General features: G+C 41.4%; 1 protein-coding gene across 2 annotated transcripts in view; it reads right to left on the minus strand.

Moving 5' to 3' along the window:
• Positions 1 to 2166: 2166 nt before the first annotated feature.
• Positions 2167 to 17709, minus strand: part of LOC120913360 (cytochrome P450 2C8-like) — a 50116-nt gene continuing 34573 nt past the window's right edge. For both annotated transcript variants that reach the window (XM_040323239.1, XM_040323240.1), the window contains 3 exons: positions 17518 to 17705; positions 4798 to 4939; positions 2167 to 2546 (listed from right to left, as the gene is read on the minus strand). In XM_040323239.1, coding sequence (XP_040179173.1) covers positions 2365 to 2546; positions 4798 to 4939; positions 17518 to 17705 — 512 coding nt within the window. In that variant the 3' untranslated portion in view covers positions 2167 to 2364. The remainder of the gene's footprint in view (positions 2547 to 4797; positions 4940 to 17517; positions 17706 to 17709) is intronic.

Below are 17709 nucleotides of genomic sequence, written 5' to 3' on the forward strand. Positions count from 1 at the left end.
AGGTATAATCCACCTGGATGCACAACGTAGTTGTGATGATATGTACGGTTTTACTAACATGTCAAAGCTGCAAAATTGTGCTTAGACATTTAGATTTGTTTTATCCTTAGGCATGAAGGGGTTCAAATATGGAGCTTTAAACACAAAGTAAATGCAAGTTCCACCGAAAGAAGCAACACTATGAAGTTTTTCGGTTATAGATCCTTCACCTTTTCTATTTGATCCATTGCTTGATCTGTAAAGTCTCTGCAGGAATGCATGCACAGTATCTACTTTAGTTCTTGCAGATAAGAGATTCTGGGAATGTAATTTTTAAACTTGCTAATGAGGTTAACTCCTATGTGTACAGAACAAAGACACGTCACACCGGATGACTATATAACACACAGTAGACACGTGCAAAAAATGTGTTTAGTTTAGCTTCAATTTGTTATTTACATAAATTTGCTTAATTAAATTTGTTTAATTCGTTTTCGGAAATTGTTTTGTTTATTCAAATTGGAATCTATTCAAATTTGTCGAATTCCATTCAGATTTGAATCAAATTCCATTCGAATTGAATTCCATTCAAAATAAAATTGACTCTATTGAAAATTAGAATTTTGGAAGATTATAGGTTATATTCTTTCTATTCTATTATTTTTATTTTCTATTCTGTTCTTTTCTTTTCTATTATATTCTATTATTTTCTATTCTATTCAAATTTATTATTTTCAAAATTAGAATTTTGGAAAACAGTTATATTCTGTCTATTCTATTCTAATCTTTTCTATTGTTTATTCTATTCTATTATTTTCTATTATATTCCTTGCTATTATTTTCTTTTCTATTCTTTTATTTTCTATTCATAATTTTTATTTCAGAAGATGGTTACCGTATATACTTGAGTATAAGCTGACCCGAATATAAGCCGAGGCACCTAATTTTACCACAAAAAAATTGGGAAAACTTGTTGACTTGAGTATAAGCCTAGGGTGTCCATTAGGGATGAGCTTCGTATTCAAATCGAAATCGCCAAAACGTTAACGCCAAATTCGAGTTACGTTTCACAGACCATAATTCACTGCGGCATTGCTGGCTGATGATTGGCCAAGCATGCACTATGACCCGCATGCTTGGCCAATCACAGCTTGCAAAAAACGGAGAGCCATAATTGGCCAAAGCCAGGGTGGCTTTGGCCAATTATGGCTCAGGGGGTTTAGTACATGCCCCACACTATAAAAGGCCGCCTGCAGATCGGCCTTGTGTAGTGTGTTGCGGTGGTTAATAGAGGACAGAGAGAGTGTCATTTTTTGCAGGTAGATAGAGCAGGGAGGCAGGTAGGCAGGCAGGCTAGTCAGTTAATGTTACAGTGTGTAGAGGATATATATGCATCCCAGGTGTTGTACATATATTTATACACTGTATAGTTTAGCTAGATCAGTTCTTCCTAATTTACTGGCAGGCAGGTGATTGTGGTAGCTGCAGTATTCTAACGTGGTGTATTGCCTGTGTCCTCTGTAGTTTGCACCTAAAGCTACTTGGTGAGTACTGGCCGTGTACTCTGTAGTTTGCACCTAAAGCTACTTGGTGTGTACTGGCAGTGTGCTCTGTAGTTTGCACCTAAAGCTACTTGGTGTGTACTGGCCGTGTGCTCTGTAGTTTGCACCTAAAGATTTAGGAGCAGTGATTTTAATGATGCTTAAATAAAAAATAAAAATAAATGAAAAATTCCTTTAAATATTGTACCTTCTGGGTGTCTATAGTATGCCTGTGAAAACGTCTTTGAGAACCCGGGTCTTGCACGAGGGAACTTGTATCAATGGAAAAAAAGTTTTAAAAACTGTTGTTTTTTCAGGAGTCCTGAAAAAAACGACCGTTTTTAAAACTTTTTTTCCATTGATACATGTTCCCTGGGGCAGGACCCAGGTCCCCAAACACTTTTTAGGACTATAACTTGCATATTAGCCTTTAAAATTAGCACTTTAGATTTCAAATGTTCGAGTCCCATAGACTTTAATAGGGTTCTAAAGTTCACACAAACATTTGGTGTGTTCGCAAGTTCTGGTGCGAACCGAACAGGGGGGTGTTTGGCTCATCCCTACCAGACACACAAGTGTGAAACCAACATAAAAGTTTGATAGCTGACCATTCATTAAAATAAACTAAAAATGATATGCTGTATCCTTAGGGGTTGAGAAGCAGTGCTTTATGTATTTGCAGATTCTACATCCAGCTCAAAAATGATTTGATTGCACAATGACAGACTTATAATCAGTGTAACATGTTACAATTAAATATATACTACCAAAGAAAATATATAATTAAGGTTGGCAGTTGCTAGTTGCAGTATAATAACATCTTGGATGTTTTATGATAGGTGCTTCATCGAGGGACAGCAAACATCTTATATTCCCGAGATCTTGAAGAATTGCTGTTGGGCTCTGGGGTGATGTCTATGTCCTCCTTGTCCACTGTAGGCTTTAAAGTAAATCTTTGCAGTATAGTAGTGAAAAACAAGAAGAGCTCCATACGGGCCAGTCCTTCTCCTACACACATACGTTTTCCTAGATGGAATAAAGAGATGAAGAATCAGCTGTACACAAGACTTTCCAGAAGTGTCATCTCTGATTGATGTAACCTGGCATGTGTGCTGCAGGCAATAGCTTTACAAAACCATGTGTCATAGTTTCTCTACATACTCTATTAAATATTTCTGTCTCATTCCAACAATGCAAATCCTTAGGCCCCTTTCACATGAAAGGTCCGATCAAGTCCTCCTGTCAGTTTTTTACGCGGACCTGCAGTGGGCTGCAGCTGGGAGATGGGTGTAAGTATTCATCTGTGGGGGAGGGGGGGGGGGGCGTTTTATGGGAGGTAAGGATAAGAGCACTTTCGAAGTTTTCAAAGTAGGACTTTTTGTATAGTACAGTGTTATTTGTGTATTGGTTTTAATTGGTTGATCTCTAAATGATATAACCTGGATGGAGTGAAGCTGGCCATACCGTAAATGAATAAAAATTTGTCTGGTTCGGGAGGAACCATGTGGGGCCGCCCCCACTTAATTGAAGTCGATCTTTAGATAGACTTTTGTTGAACGAGAATGTTGGAAAACTTTTGTCAATCAGCAGCTGCAGCCACCGATCAGCATTTTGTGACAGCAGAGAGTGCCACTGTCAGAGTACATGAACATACCGGTAATTCAGAATTTTTAGGTAGGTGTCGGACGCGCCGCCACATCTGTGTTGTTAAACAAGTCAGTCAGCAGGTTTCGGCCAATGATTTTTGTCCAGGAGCTGCTGATTGGCTTAGCGACTGACAGTACAGAGCCTTGTGTTTACTACCAACACAGGGCTCTGTATACAGAGCAGTGACATGGCTGTTTTTTGTTCCCTGCAAAACAGGGAGAAAAAACAACCAAATTTTTAATTATTACAATTTTCAAAGCATACAAAAACACTTATACAGTTCTAAAGTGTTAACTACAAAGATAAGGCATAACAATATGTATAAATGCAATAGATGTAAGGTAATATAAGGAAACATAATGATTAAACATCATGGTAAAGGTGGTACGAATGTGAATATGAAATCAAGAGGGAATTGAACAGGAGGTATTTTATACAGACCAATGTGATGTGCACATAAGTTATAGTGTTAGGCCCCATACACACGACCGAACATGTCTGCTGAAATTGCTGACAATTGTCCGGCGGATCGGACAGTTTCCAGCGGACAAATGTTTCTTAGCATGCTAAGAAACATGTCCGCTGGAAGCCTGTCCGTCGGACATGTTCGGTCGTCTGTACAGACTCACCGGACATGTCCGACCGGCCGAGAGCCCTCGCATGCGTCAAAGTGATTCGACGCATGCGTGGAAGCATTGACCTTCCAGGGCTGCGCACGTCGCCGCATCATCGTCGCGGCGACGGCGCGGTCACGTCACCGCATATCGTGTCCGCGCGGGTTTCTGTCTGATGGTGTGTACAAGCATCAGACAGAAATCCGGCAGCGGACGCAGCGGACATGTCCGCTGAAAACGGTCCGGCGGACCGTTTTCAGCGGACAGATCCGCTGGTGTGTACGAGGCCTTATGGGACTGGAGGTTGCTTCTCAGTATTATATTCAGAAACATCCCATTTCCCCCAAATGTTGTCAAATCTTGTCAGGGAGTCATCTATCACAGCAGTCAGGCGCTCCATTCTGCGTATATTAGCTATGGTTGCATAAAAGTAGGAGGAGAAGTAGACAGCCATCATTGAGGTATGGCACATTTGGCCGCTAGTAAAATAAAATCCATCAATCTTCTAGTAGCTTTGGGTGTGAGGCCTAAAAGATGTGTGGGGTCAAGGGGATAGGTAAATCGAGGACCTAAGACTCCGTTCCCGAGGTTTGCCGAGGTCAGCCGAGCTGTCCTCGGGCCTTTCCAAGCATTTCCAAACAGCGCCGTTTGGCTCCGCCGCCCCCCACCTCAGGCTAAATTCCGTACTGCACACTGCTTTGGCCTGAATCCTGCTCGTTTAGCAAGACAACACTCGCAAACCGAGTTATGATTTTTATTCCGACAGCAAATGTCCGATGGAGCCTACACACGGTCGGATTTTCCGACAACAAGCTCACATGGAACATTTGTTGTTGGAACACGGCACACGGCATTATACATTTTGAAAGTGTACCATACCTTTAAATAAATCAGAAGGCTATAAATGGGAACCAGAAACATAAAATAGGTGTGAATGATGGTGTTATTATTTACTGCACATATAAATAAAGAAATTCCAATGGATTCTGTTTAGTTATTACACGGTTATCTGATACCTGCAGAAAATGGCATGAAGGCGTCACTCTTCTTAAAAGCCCCATTCTCATCAAGAAAATGCCCGGGGTCAAAGTCATTTGGGTTCTTGAAAAAATTAGGGTCTTTTAAAACAGATGTTATTGCGGGAGCCACCAAGGTGCCCTGGAAAAAAAAGAATCTAAAATGAAATTATTATCTTACAACTCTCTTTATGTGTTTGAGTTTAAAAAACTACATGCATTAATAAACCCAAAAGCCCAAATTGAATACTGTATATTGCAGCTTACCAATTCTTAACAATTTCTTTGTTTTTTTTATTTGTTTTCTATTTTAGGCTTTCTGTCTTTTATTTGCGGTAATCTGGCCTGTAAGGCCTTGTACTCACGACCGGATATGTGCGCTGAAAACTGTCTGCCGGACAGTTTCCGGCGTACAAGGCTGATTTTTGTTTGGTTCCGCTGGCTTGTACACACCAGCGGACCAAATTACCGTCGTACCGGAACGCGTGCACGTAAACTACGTACGACGTCACTATAAAGGGGAAGACCAAACTTAATGGCGCCGCCCTCTGTTCCTCTTTTGCTAGTTACGGGTTTGCTCGTGTTAGTGAAGGTTTGGTTAGAGCTGATTCGCGCTTCTCGGTCTCCAGGCTTTGACAGCGTGTATTCACGGGTTCAGTGCGTGTGCTTGCGGTAACGTAGTTGTCATTCGGCTATAGGCTAGCAGGTTGTTTCTGCTTTTGCAGTTGCATCCTGTGCGCTCGTATCTGTTTGTCACGCGTTCGTCACAGGTAGTGCTGGATTTGCGAGTGCTTTCTGTTTGAGTGTGTTCTTGACTGACCAGCCGGCCGGTTTGAAGCCATGATGGAGCAGCAGCGTCAATTTTCGCGAGTTGGTGCTGTTTATGGGATGGCTGCTGGATATGTTCATTATTCCAGTACTTTGGCCAGAAACAGGGGGCGGAGGCGTTTCTGGACCAAGAATTGGTTGCGCCAGCGTGACCAGTTCTCACATATGCCTCTGCTTAGGGAAATCCAGGAGAATAATCCTAATGACTTTAGGAATTTTCTCCGCATGACGGACCCCGTATTCAACAGTCTGCTGGATCTTCTGTCCCCCTATATCACGAGGCAGGACACTGTGATGCGCCAAGCCATCACGGCCGAACAGAGGCTTATTGCCACGTTGCGGTACCTGGCGACTGGGAGGAGCCTGCAGGACCTCAAGTTCTCGACAGGCATCTCTCCGCAGGCGCTTGGGGTCATCATACCGGACACGTGTGCTGCCATCATCAAAGTTCTGCATGAGGAGTATATTAAGGTAAGTTTCCTGGCTGTAATAATGTGGCCAACTAACTTTATTTTTAATTTCCCAGATATGCTGTGTGTTTAACTAACGTTCCCTTTTCTCCCTATGCATGTTGATATAAGCTTTACATGTTTTATTCTTGACCTACCTGCATATTTGTCCCTTACCCAATATTAACCTGTCCAGCATGCTATCCTAGGGACAAACCCACCTTGCCATTTTTTAAAACACGACTTTTTGGTTTTTGTGTCCCCCCCCCCCCCCTCCAAATTTTTTAAGTCCCCATCAGAGGGCTGTGGAGTCTCTTAATTAAGTGGCCCTATATATATTTCATTTCCCAAATTCTCCATGCACATTTTTCAAATGCAATTTTAATACTGTGAAGTTTCACAAGGATGCTTGTAGGATGTTTATGTGCCAAAGTACTAAATCTCTTTTTTTGTTTGTCCCCACAGCTACCCTCCACACCACAGGAATGGCAGTCTGTGGCTTCCCAATTTGCCCAGCGGTGGGATTTTCCAAACTGCGGTGGAGCAATAGATGGGAAACACGTCCGCATTGTGCCCCCACCCCACTCGGGGTCCTACTATTATAATTACAAGGGTTATCATAGTATTGTGTTGATGGCGGTGGTGTCGGCACAGTATGAGTTTCTATATGTGGACGTGGGGAAGAACGGCCGGATGTCTGATGGGGGAGTGTTCGCACGGACTGATTTCTATGATCGTCTCCAAGCTGGTGGTCTGGCATTGCCACCAGATGAAGAGAATGTGGAAGGACTTCCGTTTGTGTTTCGGGCTTGGTCCTCACCTCATGCGGCCTTTTCCCCAGAGGACCCTCACCTCAGAGAGGAGTGTGTTTAATTTTCGGTTGGCCAGGGCTCGGAGGGTAGTCGAGAATGCCTTTGGGATACTCACCAACCGGTTCCGCCTGTTCAGGACATCGATACATCTGGCGGAATATAAATTGGACACCGTTGTATTTGCCTGCTGCATTTTGCACAACTTTTTACGCAGGCACTCCCAGACGTACCTACCCGACATCGGTTCTGAGGCAAGACTACCCTCAGATCCCCTTCCCGGGCTGGACACTGGTCGCGCTGGCTTGGCCCCCCAATCAGCTCGTGAGGTACGCGACAAATATGTTGAGTACTTCATGGGTCGGGGGGCCATTGCTATGCCAGATCATATTTCTTTCTAATTCGGCCCCCAAAGAAAGGAATATTCTCACAAATAATAAATAATTAGACCATTGGACTTTATACAGTTGTTTGTCATTAATGCTTTTTCTCTTTTTATCTGTCTTCCTGGTTCTCTAACTAACTTCTGCAATTTTAGTGCATAATTGATTTCTCCACTTTTAGTAAATAACCACATTTTGCACAGTATTCACTCATCTACAAACAGGGTATTGAGTCTAGAAATAAGAAGCAACTCCATTAGAAAATTTTGAGGTCAAGTGTTTTAATTTTTGCTTGTTCATGACCACAAAAATGATTTTATATTTTTTTCATTACTCTCTGCTTTTGTACTTAGGAGTCTACAATATTTTTTGGACTTTGTGTATTTTTTTTTCAGGTAATTAAACAAAAAATATTATCAAGATTATACATTTTTTAACAAGTTCACAGTTTTGTTTATCAAATATAGTTCGATTTATTGTTTACATATATATATATATATATATATATATATATATATATAGAATATTTTTGGTGGGGTGTTTACCGCCTTTGTATTTTTTCTTCTCGGCATATTTTTTCGGCCCAAAAAAAATATATATTTTTTTTTTAATTTTTTTTTTTTCCATTTTTTTGTGTGTTTTTAAATACGAATATTTGTTGGGGAGATTTAGGAGTCAAATCTCGACTTCACTAAATTCAGTGATTAGAGAGATTTATAATTCTATATATATATATATATTTAATTTTTTTGGGTGTTTATTCTTTATGGTCTAAACTTTATAGTATCCAAAAATGTACAACATGGACAAAAAAAAGAACTTAAAACTTATAAAAATATAAAAATTCACAACAGCAGTCAGTCATGGTGTGCTTTCACACTGGAACACGCCAAAATTTGAAGATACACACATTCAGTGCAAACTCGCCAAATGTCATTGGTTCAACAGACAAATGGCCACATGTGCTATCTGACATCATGGGTGATCAATGTCTGTGTTTTGTGGGAGCAAACCCTTCCTCTCAACTACTTGAGGATGGAGGAGGGGGTTGGACCCACAAAGCACAAACACTAGATATTCTGTGATGGCAGATAGCACATGTTGGCACACTGTGTGTGTATCTTCAAATTTTGGCGTATTCATTATTAAAACAGTAAAAATGTTTGTGGGGGCGGGGGATGGGCGGGGGGTGTTTCAGTCTTTGACACGGCCCATCATGTCAATAATATTTTTAAAATTACATTCGATGACCATCATTCTTTGCCGCATATTGTCCATTTCCGTGCTGCATTCCAAAAGGACATTTGTTACATTCTGTTCCATGACAACCATCCTTTCACGCATATTGTGCATTTCAGTGCTGCACTCCATTACCTGTTGAATAATTATAGCAGCACTTGCACGTGAAAATATTGACACACCATCCTCCTCCCCTAAAAAAGAAAAAAATGGGCATTCAAAAATTTTTTATTTGATGAGGCCTATCTACATATGTTTTTTTAAATCAAGCTAGGGTGACACTGACCTGATGGGCTTCTCCTTTCCACCTCTTCGACATCTTCTATCACTCCTCCTTCTTCCACCACCTCCCCATCATCTTCTATCACTCCTCCTTCTTCCACCACTTCCCCATCATCTTCGACTCCTCCTTCATCCATCAATCCACCTTCTTTTAATTCGCCAAATTGTTCTTCCGCCACTTGCCCTTCATCTGCTATAAATTCTAAGTCCAAAATTACTTCTTCCTCCTCTCTTCCTTCCTCCTTTCTTCCTTCCTCCTCTCCTTCCACATCCTCTTCTCCTTCAACATCCTCTTCTCCTTCCACATCCTCTTCTCCTTCCACATCCTCTTCTCCTTCCACATCCTCCTCCTCCTCCACATGTCGAGATTGAAGATTTTGGCCTTGTCTGGCCCTCTCTTCCTCCTCCAAATGCTGGCGACTTCTTTCCCCTTAAATAACAACAAAAAAAATGTATACTCATCAGCACACAGATATTGGAGAGCATAAATCGCACACATTGCTTAGAAGAGGCTTTCATTTATTTACTTTTATCTTTCACCAAACCTACATTTTTGAATTACTTCTATGGCAAGCTCTGATCCTGCCCCTTTTTAGCAAAGTGACACACATGGATGTCCCCCCTAAACTGTATTTCTGGGAGACCCTACCAAAACCCATTTTTGATTTGGGGAGACACATTGCAGATGTGGAAATGGAAATAAGATCTCGCGCCAATAAAAATTAAATTAAATAAAGTGAAAAATTGTATAAATAAATAAAAATATAACCAAGCTGCGCTCTGTGAAATTACATGAATGCAATTTTAAACAGTGGAGTGAAATATAGAGGCGCTAGGTAGTAGTGTGAGAACACTAAGAAATATTATGCATAAATACCTAAATATAAATGAGTGAGTATGAAATAAGAATTATATAAATAAATAATAGTGACCACGTATAACAAAAATTAACCACAATAATTGTTAAAAACAATCAATAAGAAGATTTGCACAGTATAAAGTGAAAAATGTGATAAAAAATATATAGAAATAAAATAGAGTCCATATATGTATAAATGATGAATCTTCAATAATATAGACAGAAGATCTTCCACCTTCACCAAGATATAGAAAGACCACCAAAAGTGCTCATGGATGGCACCTTACCGCAAATAATGGACCACTTTAACTAAAAAGAGGTCAATTAGGCAGATTGGAGAAAATTTCCCAGGCTTAGATCCCTCAGTCTCACAGTCTTGATAGCGCAACACTCCACGCCACATGAGGTATTGAAACAAGAGAAGGAAAAATCGCCATAGAATAATATTGTTTTTATTGTATAAAACAGAAGAGCAAACGCCAAATGGCCTCTTACTTGATGGGGTGCCTAGCCCCGGCACTGAGGTTGAAGGCGTGAGTATTATGGGGAGATGAGATGGAGTCCTGTCACCGGCATAAACATGCAGAGCCGCAATCGCGTGGTTGGCGTGCGTTCCACCCTCCAAGATTGGAGAACCAGCAGGACCAGGAAGTGGGTGGGTCGAGCGTGACCTGTAAGCCTCGACGTACGTTTCGTGATGATGTCACGTCGTCAGGAAGCATGCTTCCTTTCTATATCTTGGTGAAGGTGGAAGATCTTCTGTCTATATTATTGAAGATTCATCATTTATACATATATGGACTCTATTTTATTTCTATATATTTTTTATCACATTTTTCACTTTATACTGTGCAAATCTTCTTATTGATTGTTTTTAACAATTATTGTGGTTAATTTTTGTTATACGTGGTCACTATTATTTATTTATATAATTCTTATTTCATACTCACTCATTTATATTTAGGTATTTATGCATAATATTTCTTAGTGTTCTCACACTACTACCTAGCGCCTCATCCAGTAAGAGGCCATTTGGCGTTTGCTCTTCTGTTTTATACAATAAAAACAATATTATTCTATGGCGATTTTTCCTTCTCTTGTTTTAATACCTCATGTGGCGTGGAGTGTTGCGCTATCAAGACTGTGAGACTGAGGGATCTAAGCCTGGGAAATTTTCTCCAATCTGCCTAATTGACCTCTTTTTAGTTAAAGTGGTCCATTATTTGCGGTAAGGTGCCATCCATGAGCACTTTTGGTGGTCTTTCTATATCTTGGTGAAGGTGGAAGATCTTCTGTCTATATTATTGAAGATTCATCATTTATACATATATGGACTCTATTTTATTTCTATATATTTTTTATCACATTTTTCACTTTATACTGTGCAAATCTTCTTATTGATTGTTTTTAACAATTATTGCAGATGTGAAAACATCTGCTTTATTAACACTGTTTTTAGAATGTATCCTGTTTGCCTTTCCCATTCTCCAAATTCTATTTGTTATAACTAGCTTTTACACAATGTTTACAAACAAAGTGTTTGGCCAGTGAGCCATGTCCAGGTGTGTTGTTCCTGGAAAAACCGAGCCTTTCTGAGAAACTATGTGATGTTACGTGGTTTACTAAGAACACTATTTGTAAATATGTAGTTATTTATGTCATAAAAAATAAATGACAACATGTCTTTAAAATTACAAGCAGGCCAAGGAGGCAGATGGTGAAATATACATGGCAACACATTATTTCAGACTATCAACCCCCCCCCAACCCCAAAATATATTTACTTACTTTTACGCAGAATTTTAAGTATCTTCTTCATCTGATGTGGCTCCCTCAATTTTAAGTCTGACCAGCGTTTCCTCAGCTGTTCCTTGGACCTGGTGATCCCAAACATCCTCTGCATTCTCCTCGCCACCTTGTCCATAATATGTGCCTTTCGGCGGTTAGGGGTCTTGTATGGCCCTAATTCACCATCATAGTCCTTCCTCCGCATGATAGAAACTAACTCCACCATTTCCTGGAACCGCATATTAGTGGCTTTGTATCTTCTTTGCCTTGATCGGGACGTCCCTGCCTCTGTCCCTTCACTTGTGGCATGAGAGCATCGTGCCCGCTCGTGTGACATCGCCATCTTTCCTTTCCCACAGAGATTATGGGCGGGGAAAAGATGAATTGTTACGCCATGGGCAGAGAAGAGGGTGGCGTTTAATACATACGCGGAGTGTAGAGAATGCAAACAACGTGTTTACGTAGGTTACGCGGAGAATCTTCGAGCGCATCCAGAACACACACAGTTAACGCCATATTTCCTAAACACATTGATTAGGGGCCTAGCAAAGGTGACGAGGGCGGGGTTTAATAAATACGCGGAGTGTTTAAAAGGTGCACGCCGTGATTACGCATCTTACGCGGTAATTAGGCGAGCGTGAGAAACGAGGAGCGAGAGACAGGAAGGTAAGGAAATTAAAAATGGGATCAGCAGAGGCCTAGAAAATGTAGACACATGGGATGGGGGTTTGGGCTGTTGGTTGCACCCTTTTTAAGCTATTCTGTCTATGGGGTACCACAATGTTATTTTGGTGTCCAAATGCTTTTGGACACCTCACAAAATAGAGATGTGAACAATGCTGTACCTCATTGACAAGTTTTTGAATGGTGTATTCAGATCAGGCAAAGTATTGTTCAAGTGTTGGTTGTACAGAGGTCATTAGGAAGTGTCTTTTATGTCATCCATTGTCAGGGGCATGAGATTTACACATGAAAGAGTGCGTAGATGAATACTGTCATTTGTAATCATTGTTTATTTTTCTATATTAAAAATAGTTACTGCAATGTTAAGAATGGCTCTGCATCTAGCAAATCAATGTTTGGTACAACCAATGCGGCCGAGCTGCCAATCATTGTTTAAACAAGAGAGACTGTGTTTGTAATTAGATATAGGTAATAAATTTGAAGACACATATTATATCAAGGTCAACGCTGATCCTTTTGAATATCTATTTTTCTTTGGTTTATGTTTTGCGAATCTAGACTCAAAAAGAAATAAAATATTTCACAACGGGAAATGGACCAACTACAAACAAAGGAAGCTATAGAGGCCTTACTACAAAAATATCAGGACACGCCCATCCTGTGGAATTCCAAACACTCTTTATATTGTAATAAAGATGTACGAGCGGCAGCACTAGAGGAGCTAGCAAACTATATGCAAACATGGGTGCCAGGATGCACTGCCAACATGGTGAAGGATAAACTTGCCAACCTGAGAAGCACATACAGAAGAGCATACAAAGCTAATAAAAGCAAAAGATCGGGAGCAGCAGCAACACAAGCAAAGGAACCCAAACTGTGGTATTACAAACAGATGGCTTTTTTGCGGGACGAAATGGAAGGCAGGAAAACGATGTCTAGTCTTGCTTCCAACCTTTCCTCCATGCTACCTTCCAGCGGACATTCCCCAGATGACCACAGCCCTGCAGAGTCGGAGGAAGAGGGCCTGGCTGACAGAGATGCAGATCTGCCACCCTTCGATGAGGAGGTATAGTAGTTTCCTCTATATTTCTGGCGTAAATAATTATTGGTGGATTAATGATTTGATATTGTAAAAGAAAAGCCAAGCTGGGAAAAAGCACAAAAAAAGGTGTACAGACAAATAGGTGTCAGGGATGACAACTGCAGGGGTAAGAAGTAGAGTCTATTCAAGTAATAATGAACAGAAAATACTAAACGAAAAACATGAAAATGAGTGTGGTTTTATTTAGCGAAATTGTAAAAAATGTCCTTTTTTTTGCACACAGGAAGAAGAGATCAGCCAGGAGGTGGCAGATCCTCACGTGTCTGTCAGCCAGGAGGAGGCCGGGGTCAGTGGCAGCCAGGAGGAGGCCGGGGTCAGTGGCAGCCAGGAGGAGGCTGGGCCCAGTGGCCTGCAGCAGGTCCCCCCGGCCAGGAGAACCACCACCAGCCAGTCTTCTCCCCCCCAGGTGAGGCCATCAGGCCGAAGGAGGCAGTTGAGGCCTGTGGAGGAGGCAAGCCTCCGCATGATACAGGAGGCAAGCGCCATCATGAGGGCCCCCCTCAACCCCACAGAGGCCTTCAGTGCCTCCTTGGCACACGATTTGAATGAAGGGGAGGAGGACCAGAGAAGACTGGCAAAGACCCTGATGAACCAGGTCCTTTGGTGGATGCAGAAGGGCCTGCTGACCCCAGACACTGGGCTATGTGACCCGGCCCGGCTTGCGGAACACCATCCTCCTGCTGCCACATCGACCCCACCTGCAAGAGCCCGTGTAAGATCCGCTGGAAGGCTGCCTGGAGGGAAGGCTGGAAAGAGGAGGAAACGTTGATTCTCTGCCTTCCATTTCCTTCCACATAAAGGACATATTGTTTGGACTACCACAGTTTGGGTTCCTTTGTTTCTGTGCTGCTGCTTCATATTTTTGTGTTTGGCTCCTGAGGCTTGGAAGTTTATCCTTCACCATGTTGGAAATGCAAGTTTGCATATAGTTTGCTATCTGTTCTAGTGCTGCCGTTCTTTTTTTGTTTGGATGACATTTGCATAAATAAATGTATTTTTGCTATCATTTGAAAACATGTCTATTGTTTGTTATACTGTGGGGATTATTAGGCAGCAAACCTTTAATAAATATACAATGGGTCATTTACAAAGGACACACTCCTTGGGGGGGGGGGGGGACATTTGGTGTGCCAACATGGTTCAATATTCTCAAATGAAACACAAAAAAAAAAAAAAAAAAAAAAAAAAAACATGTAAAAAAAAATTAAAGAAAATGGTGACATAACTAGAAACAACAAAAAAAAATAAAAAGATGCACATTCCTTTACAAAAATGACTAAAATAAATTATGGAGGACCACCAACCAAAACACACGTCTGGCATAGAAAACCTTATTAAAGGATTACATCACAAGCAAGAAATGTGACATTTCAGTATGGGACAACTCTATTGAAATTGCATCAGCAAGAGAACGGGGTTATTCTAGCAAGAGAAGAATTAATAAAACGAGGCAAGAAACTGTGGTTTAGTGCGCCTTTTTAAGACATTGTTCTCTTGCTAGAATAAAAGGTTTCTAATGACGAATGTGCCATATCCCAAACAAACGCGAGTTTTACCTGAACGAGCGCTCCCGTCTCCTCATTTGGACTGAGCATGCGCAGGGTTTTTGTATGCTGCTTTTGTGTACAGACGACCGAACATGTCTGACGGACACGATTCCAGCAGACTGTTTTAAAGCAAGACCAGGAAACAGTTGTTCGTTGGAAAACGGTCTGGCCGGCGAATGTTTGCTGGAATCCTGTCCGTTACTGCCTACACACGACCGAACATGTCCGCTGAAACTGGTCCGCGGACCAGTTTCAGCAGACATGTTTGGTCGTGAGTACGGGGCCTAAGTCTGTTGTTTTTCAACAGAACAAGCTTTCCTGCAAATATATCAGAGTGTTAAGACAAACCATTTACCACTGGCAAGGGTGCTTACAATGATTTTTTTTTCAACCTTTATTCCAAAAGAAAAAAAAACTGTTGCTGTAACTACTTGTGTAACTGCAGTGCAAGCTAAATCTGCTAGTTCATCTAAGGCCCAGTACACACGACCGAGTTTCTCGGCAGAATTCAGCCAGAAACTCGATGGGAGCCGTATTCTGCCGAGGAACCTGGTCGTGTGTACACTTTTGGCCGAGGAAAACGACGAGGAATTCGTCGCGCCAAATAGAGAACATGTTCTCTATTTCCTCGTTAGTCAATGGGGAAACTTGGCTCGCCGAGATCCTCGGCGGCTTCACAAGGAACTCGACGAGCAAAACGATGTGTTTTGCCCGTCGAGTTTCTCGGACGTGTGTACAGGGCCTAACACTTCCCCTCCCACAGACTAACAATGCTGCTATGCAAAGGTGTCCCCTGTGCTCCTTCAGCTAGAGTAGGGGCACTTTAATACAGGAGGTGTGTTACTGGCCAGATTACCAGGTCAAAACAGAAGGAAAAAGGCCTTAGAAAAAAGGAAACAAATGCATAATACATATTTGGTTTTAATGGTATACCATTTTAAGCCCAATAGTGGAAAAATAAAAAAATGCTGTTCTTTTTTTACAGACCTACTGTGGCAAGATCCACCAGCAGCCCTATTTCAGGTATTCCACCCTGCACACTTCCTATGAGCCCCTGCCTTCATGGACATCCCCCCTGGGGTTGCATTACCACCCTGACCTGAAGTCAAAGTATTAATGGACAGAACAGAGAAACCACATTTCATATGGCAACCATTGCTACAGGACCCAGGACCCATAGGATCATTGGACCAGCCAGAAGAGCCCCCCCAAAAAATTATGAATTTGATAAAGCTCAGTGCCCAGTGAAAAAGCTTGTGCTCTAGTGGGTGTTAATTCATTAATATATTCCCCTCTTTTGGCTTATGTAAGAAAGACATGAAACAATGCTGTAAAGTAGAGCTGCACAATTTATTGTAAAAAAAATCGTGATCTCGATTCAACCCCCCTGACGATCTCCGGTGCAGAGTTTGCCGATTCTTTCATATAACAAGTGGAGAGACTTTATCTGCTCACTCAGCTGTCAAAAGAAAATATCCAGGCAGTCTGCCAAGTTCTTAACAGGAAACATTGTAAATAATGCTTCCTTCTTAGATCAAAGGGATAAACTTCTGTGTGTGTGGGCAGTCTGCCAAATTTGTAACAACATGAAACATTGTAACTAACTTCGTTCTTAGAGCAAACTTCTGTGTGTAAATGCAGGAAGTCACTTAAAGTCTAAAAAAAATTCTCACACTTGTTTCTTAAGTTAAAATCAATATTTTTTGCTAGACAATAACTTGGAACCCCCAAACATTATATACATATTAGCAGAGACCCTAGGGAATAAAATGGCAATTGCTGCAATATTTTATATCACACTGTATTTGCCCAGTGGTCTTTCAAATGCAATTTTTTGGGGAAAAAATACACCTCAATTAATAAAAGAAAAAATGAAACCATAAAGTTAGCCCAATTTTTTTGTTTTAATGTGAAAGATGATGTTATGCCTCGAGAATCTTGAGAGAATCGTGATCTATCTTCTAAGCAAAAAAATTAAGATTCTCATTTTAGCCAGAATCGTGCAGCTCTACTGTATAAGTTAAAAGTTTTCTATCTTTTCTATTAACTCTTGCTATCCTAAGTCTGTGATCTCTCACCACATACCGGGCCTACTGACAAGAACCAGTTTTTGTAGTACCTAATTAAATAAGGCAAGTAAATACTTTAGCCATTGCCTAAAAGCAATATGCAAAACATAGTACCCTACACCAACCAATCAGCTAGCTCTTCTTTACATGGTTCTGCTGAAATTGCTAGCCATAGGTAGCTAGCTGCACATGATTGCACTATGCCTAATGTTCCTTTATTATTGTAAAGTGGTTGTATACCCCCCCTCCCCAAAAAAAAAAAAACCTGCAAGACAAACTAGCATACTAGCTCATTATCGATTACTTACCTTAGATCGAAAAACCCGCACCGACCCTTGTTCCTCTCCTCCGCCGCCGCCATGATACCCGGAGTGACTTCTGGGTATCGCCGCTCCGCATGCGCACGAAACAGCACGATCCCCACGCATGCGCACATTACCGGCACTTTTCGGCAGGCTCCCATTCAAGACTCGGCGCACTCAGTGCGCCTGCGCCGTTGTCTACGGCAAGCATGCGCTGTAGACATTGGTGATCGATTTTCTGCAAATATCTCCTTAACCATGTAGGTTAAGGAGATATTGCAAGCACCTACAGGTAAGCCTTAATGTAGGCTTACCTGTAGGTGCAAGTTGTATATAAGGGGAATACAACCGTTTAAGTCCCAAACATGTCTCCCTTTACCTTGGGAATGGTGTATCCCCGGAAGGTGATGTCTTTGCTGGCGGCATGTAATAATCCTACGGGCAAAATATCAGCAAATCTCTGGATCTCGTGTATAACCGCATCTGTATATGGCATCTTGATCCTGTCCTGCACGGAGGGAATGCGTTCTTGTCCAATCACATTGTCAATTTCTTTCTGGACCTTTTCTGT

This window comes from Rana temporaria, chromosome 9 (genome assembly GCF_905171775.1).
Source record: "Rana temporaria chromosome 9, aRanTem1.1, whole genome shotgun sequence".
Lineage (NCBI taxonomy): Eukaryota > Metazoa > Chordata > Amphibia > Anura > Ranidae > Rana > Rana temporaria.